The sequence below is a fragment of the Engystomops pustulosus genome, chromosome 7, assembly GCF_040894005.1.
Source record: "Engystomops pustulosus chromosome 7, aEngPut4.maternal, whole genome shotgun sequence".
NCBI lineage: Eukaryota > Metazoa > Chordata > Amphibia > Anura > Leptodactylidae > Engystomops > Engystomops pustulosus.
This window is the reverse complement of record NC_092417.1, coordinates 168,053,865-168,059,864: the sequence shown is the minus strand read 5'-3', so window position 1 is coordinate 168,059,864 and position 6,000 is coordinate 168,053,865. Positions and strand designations below refer to the sequence as shown.

The following is a 6,000-nucleotide window of genomic DNA, read 5'->3' as shown; positions in this document are numbered from 1 at the left end:
ATTATATATACTATGAGGAGATGTTATGGACTATATTGTATACTATAAGGAGATGTTATGGACTATATTGTATACTATGAGGAGATGTTATGTATCTTGAGCTGTGACTTGTGCAGGTTCTGAGCGCTGGAATGTGCGGAGCGAGGAGCATTTTTTACCTCAGGAGAAGCTCCGCCCCCTCTCGCTAGTGATTGGCCAGATGTCTGAGAGCCGCGGCGCTTATTGGCTGTGCGGCCTGTCACATGGTGCCCGCTGTGCCCGGACTGGGCTCCTGGAGGCTGCTGCCCGCTCAGTGCGATGAGAAGCGGCGGAGAGTTGGACGAGCTCCCGGGACCCCCTCTGCCCTGACCGCCGCCCGGGACCCCCCGCCCCGCTCTATGGAGGAGGCCGAGGATGCTATGTACCAGGAAAACCAAACCGCTCGTCTCCACCTGCGTGATCCTGAGTGGCATGAGTAACGTGCTGTGCCTGCTCTATGTGGGCTGGGTCACCAACTACATGGCCGGCCTGTACGTGCGGGTACAGGAGCCCCCCGAGCGCCCCAAGATAGAGCCCCCCGAGGACAAAGCTGGGGACACCCTGCGCATCATAGAGAGGCTGGAGCGGCTGGAGAGCGTCATCAACCAGCACATACAAGGTACACAGAGGCTGTGTATAGTGTCACCTACCTGTGTATACTGCTACCTACCTGTATATAATGTCATCAACCAGCACATACAAGGTACACAGAGGCTGTATAGTGTCACCTACCTGTGTATACTGCTACCTACCTGTGTATAATGTCATCAACCAGCACATACAAGGTACACAGAGGCTGTGTATAGTGTCACCTACCTGTGTGTAGTGTCACCTACCTGTGTATACTGCTACCTACCTGTATATAATGTCATCAACCAGCACATACAATGTACACAGAGGCTGTATAGTGTCACCTACCTGTGTATACTGCTACCTACCTGTGTGTAGTGTCATCAACCAGCACATACAAGGTACACAGAGGCTGTGTGAAGTGTCACCTACCTGTGTATACTGCTACCTACCTGTATATAATGTCATCAACCAGCACATACAAGGTACACAGAGGCTGTGTGTAGTGTCACCTACCTGTGTGTAGTGTCACCTACCTGTGTATAGGGTCACCTACCTGTGTATACTGCTACCTACCTGTGTGTAGTGTCACCTACATGTTTATACTGCTACCTACCTGTATATAATGTCATCAACCAGCACATGCAAGGTACACAGAGGCTGTGTATAGTGTCACCTACCTGTGTATACTGCTACCTTCCTGTGTGTAGTGTCACCTACATGTTTATACTGCTACCTACCTGTATATAATGTCATCAACCAGCACATGCAAGGTACACAGAGGCTGTGTGTAGTGTCACCTACCAGTGTATACTGCTACCTACCTGTATATAATGTCATCAACCAGCACATATAAGGTACACAGAGGCTGTGTGTAGTGTCACCTACCTGTGTATACTGCTACCTACCTGTATATAGCGTCATCAGCCAACACATACAAGGTACCGAGAGGCTGTGTGTAGGGTCACCTACAGCGGCTGTGTATGTACTACCTACCTGTATATAGTGTCCTCTGTATATAACCTCATAATTCTGTATAAACCTGTATAATTCTAAATATCAGCAAACAGAACATTCTAGTAACTGGTTGCTGTGTATACTACCTGTTACTTGTATATACCTACGCCTATCTTCATATAGTGTTCTGCATCTCCACATACCTGTATATAATGTCACTTTCCATCATATAGTATCGGCAACTGACACATCCAGTCTTAGAAACTCTGTATACTATATATATTCCTGTATATATAAGAATTTCCCTGTTTATATACAATCTCCTATTCCTGTATATAGCATCAATACATCCTGGGTACATGAGGTTCTGTGTACTCCTACCTGTACATAGTATCAGAGAGAGCCCGCATTGTACATGTTACATGCATGTACTAGTGGTGAATCCCTATGTACTATTATCTGTACATATCATAACATACCTGTATATAACACCATATACCTGCATACTCCATCACCTGAGTGGTCCTTCATCTGGGGTACTACATACTGTGGACCCCATAACACACATCCTATATCAATTGTTCTTGTGTACCCTGCACCTTTAAGAGGACATGACCCATAATGACATTTACTAATTGCTGTATGGTGTTGGAGCGTTCTGAGGATTTGTTACTATGTAACAGTCAAATCTTCTGAGTTTGTATCTCTCTCCTGTGCTGATAATTTGTTACAACTTATCACTCTGGCTGTTACTAACTTAGCCACAACTGTAACAAACAGCCTTCTCTTATCTACTTAGTTTTGTTACAATGTATCAGTGCCGGATATTTACTTCTTACTGATACATTGAAACAAATTATCATAAAAATGAATGGGATTTGTGATGCTTAGTTTCATCTACACTGGACACATGGGAACAAACCCTCAGCACCTCACAGTTGAGGGTTTGTTATAGTTGTGTGCACATTATAAATAGCAGGGACTCTAGGGTAAAACATTGTAACAAACAATCAGGACAGCAGTATGTGCTGCTTAGATCTGGTTTCATAGTAACAAACCCTTAGCTTTTATGGACCTAATGCTTCTCACAGCTTAGGGTTTGTTACAGTTGGGTCCAGTTTCTGTGTTAGTTATAAAGGCCTGGACTCCTGGTCAATATAATTGACAACTGTAACAAACCCTCTGCTGTGAGAAGAATTTTACCTGTAAAAGCAGAGGGTTTGTTATAATGTTTCCTGCCTATACAAACTTATAAAGGAACAGAAATGTTTCTGTTACAGAGTTTCTTCTACATTATGTTTGTACTGATACATTGTAACAAACCAGTCAGAACTGAGAAGTGCAGAGTATTGAGAGTGTTGTATGTGTGATGATACAGCAGCAAACCCTCAGCTGTGAGGTGTTGTGTTCCCCGGCACTCCTCTGCCGGGCAGGACTCACCCCTTGTCCCCGAGGGCCGGGTAGATGAGTAAATATTGGCGGAGGATGATATTTTCACAGCTGGAGGTTTGGTCCAGGGATCGGACAGAGAGAAGATGGAGAAATCTTTTATTTCTGGGTTATTTGAAGCCGTGAGATTTGTTTTTCTGCAGAGAGAGGATGATAATTATCCACCGAGACGTTACCACAGAAACCGCCGCTATCATGCCCTGGGGGGGGGGGGGGGGGGGGCGCTATCATCTCTGATAATCACCCCCCAATGTATATGCAAAGGGCAGAAGGGATAACAGAAAGGTCAGGAAGTAATTAGGGGGGGGGGGGGGGGGGTTATATGGTGGATATATATATATTTCTCATTATAAAGTAATCTCTACATCTCATGTCTATGGGATTGAGTTGTTATTCCTCACACTGCTGTGCCCCTCACTCTTTGCATTGAACTGCATCACAGCTCTCCTCCCCTATGCTTCAAGGGATAGTAGTAGCATTAGACTGAATGCCTGCTGAAACTTTAACGTGGTATAGGGGGGAAAGGCTGAGGAGCACAGTAATAAACCGAGCACAGCAGTGTGAGGACACACCCTCAGTGCACTTGGAGAAGCTTCAATCCGGGTGTATAAATCCATATTATACAGTCCTGCTGCTGTTAACATCATACACAAAGTTTGATTTTTTTATAGCTGCCCAGAGACAATATCTCGCACTGGGTGCAGAGGGCACAGAGCACAGCAGTGTGAGGATACATCCTCTGTGTACTTGGAGAGGCTACAATCCGGGAATGTAAATCCATTCATCACAATCCTGCTGCTACCTTACTAACAACATGCATAAAGATATAATTAAACACCTCTGCAGAGAACACAGAGCACAGAAGTGTGAGAACACGCCCATGCTACAATCCCGTATAATGCTTAATTTTTCATAGTCCTGCTGCTACTAATAACTTACATAGACCGTCACCATGTAAATGGCTATTAATCGTGGTCTTTGGTACTTCACTTCCTCACTACCTCTGCTGCTGTCACTGAATTGGGGCAGATTTACTTACCCGGTCCTGTCGCGATCCAGCGGCACGTTCTCCGTCGAGGATTCGGGTCTTCTGGCGATTCACTAAGGTAGTGCGCCCGATGTCCACCAGGTGTCGCTGCTACGCCGAGGTTCGCCGGAGTTCACCAACCTATGCTGGGTGCAGGTAAGCGCGTGTCAAGCAACACTTTAAAAAATTTTTTTTTTAATACAGCAGGTTTTCCGATGGCCACGCCCCCGGTTTCCGCCGGCAACGATGCGCCACAATCCGATCGCGTGCAATAAAAACCCGGGGCACTTCAGGGAAAAACGGCACAAATCGGCCCTTAGCCCTTTGTAAATGACCCCCATTGTGTACACTGGTATAGTGTGATGTCTGATGGGTTTAGTCCTTGGATCTGTCTTCTATGAGAGGTACAGGTGACCCCCCCCCCCCATCCCGTCTCTGATGCCTCAGGGGAAATATTTTAATTTTCCCTGTCTTGTAAATTTGTTTTCGTGCCCCAACAGGATCTGAAGTTGTGGGAAAGTTTGTAAGTTCACTGTAGCCTAATACTACTCACAGCTGAGTGTTTCTTACAGTGTATGCAGTGATTATGAGTTAATCATAGTAGATGTACATTTCTATTTTTCCTCCTGATACATTGCAGTACACCAGTTAACTGCAAGTCATCAGCTAGAAATGAAAGCAAGCAGAGGTATTCCATATGGTGACAAAATCGAACACAATTGATATATAAGTTACATAGTTTGTGGACCTCCAAGGATGTAGTGACATGTGGCAGATTTGTTGCTGAAATTTTTTCTCAATGTTTTCTCCACATGAATGGGACAGAGATCAATCTGCTTGTTGCTAAAGCAACCCAGATGACTAGATCTAGTATTCCATTTCAACAAACCTGCCACGTGTGGATATACCCGAAGGCTGGAGAAAGTGTGTGTAAGGAAGCCTGGGATCTGTAGAATACAGACTGCTATTCATAGTCAATATTTATGTACACCTGAATAGTGAGTGCAGCTCTGGAGTATAATACAGGATGTAACTCCGTATCAGTACAGGATAAGTAATGTCATGTATGTACACAGTGACTGCACCATCAGCAGAATAGTGAGTGCAGCTCTGGGGTATAATACAGGATGTAACTCCGTATCAGTACAGGATAAGTAATGTCATGTATGTACACAGTGACTGCACCAGCAGCAGAATAGTGAGTGCAGCTCTGGGGTATAATACAGGATGTAACTGAGGATCAGTACAGGATAAGTAATGTTATGTATGTACACAGTGACTGCACCAGCAGCAGAATAGTGAGTGCAGCTCTGGAGTATAATACAGGATGTAACTCAGGATCAGTACAGGATAAGTAATGTCATGTATGTACACAGTGACTGCACCAGCAGCAGAATAGTGAGTGCAGCTCTGGAGTATAATACAGGATGTAACTCAGGATCAGTACAGGATAAGTAATGTCATGTATGTACACAGTGACTGCACCAGCAGAATAGTGAGTGCAGCTCTGGGGTATAATACAGAATGTAACTCAGGATCAGTACAGGATAAGTAATGTCATGTATGTACACAGTGACTGCACAAGCAGCAGAATAGTGAGTGCAGCTCTGGAGTATAATACAGGATGTAACTCAGGATCAGTACAGGATAAGTAATGTCATGTATGTACACAGTGACTGCACCAGCAGAATAGTGAGTGCAGCTCTGGGGTATAATACAGAATGTAACTCAGGATCAGTACAGGATAAGTAATGTCATGTATGTACACAGTGACTGCACCAGCAGCAGAATAGTGAGTGCAGCTCTGGAGTATAATACAGGGTAAGCAATACAGTTGTTGAGTGATTCGGCGCAGTCACTGTATAAGGTTCAGTCAGATTTAGTATTTGAGCGATGAGCAGTATACATGCTGTAATGTAAAGGACACCATCTTGATAATTACTGGGCTTTCCCAGAAGTAACTAAAATCATGAATTGAC

At 44.6% G+C, this 6,000-nt stretch overlaps 1 protein-coding gene across 2 annotated transcripts in view; it reads left to right on the top strand.

The window, feature by feature from the left end:
- Positions 1 to 246: 246 nt before the first annotated feature.
- The window catches only part of GALNT18 (polypeptide N-acetylgalactosaminyltransferase 18), a 147,164-nt gene continuing 141,410 nt past the window's right edge, over positions 247 to 6,000 (top strand). The window contains exon 1 of one of the 2 annotated variants that reach the window (XM_072118853.1): positions 247 to 637. In XM_072118853.1, coding sequence (XP_071974954.1) covers positions 394 to 637 — 244 coding nt within the window. In that variant the 5' untranslated portion in view covers positions 247 to 393. Of the gene's footprint in view, positions 638 to 868; positions 1,074 to 6,000 lie in introns of those variants that run through there. The other variant, XM_072118855.1, reaches the window with a different exon arrangement.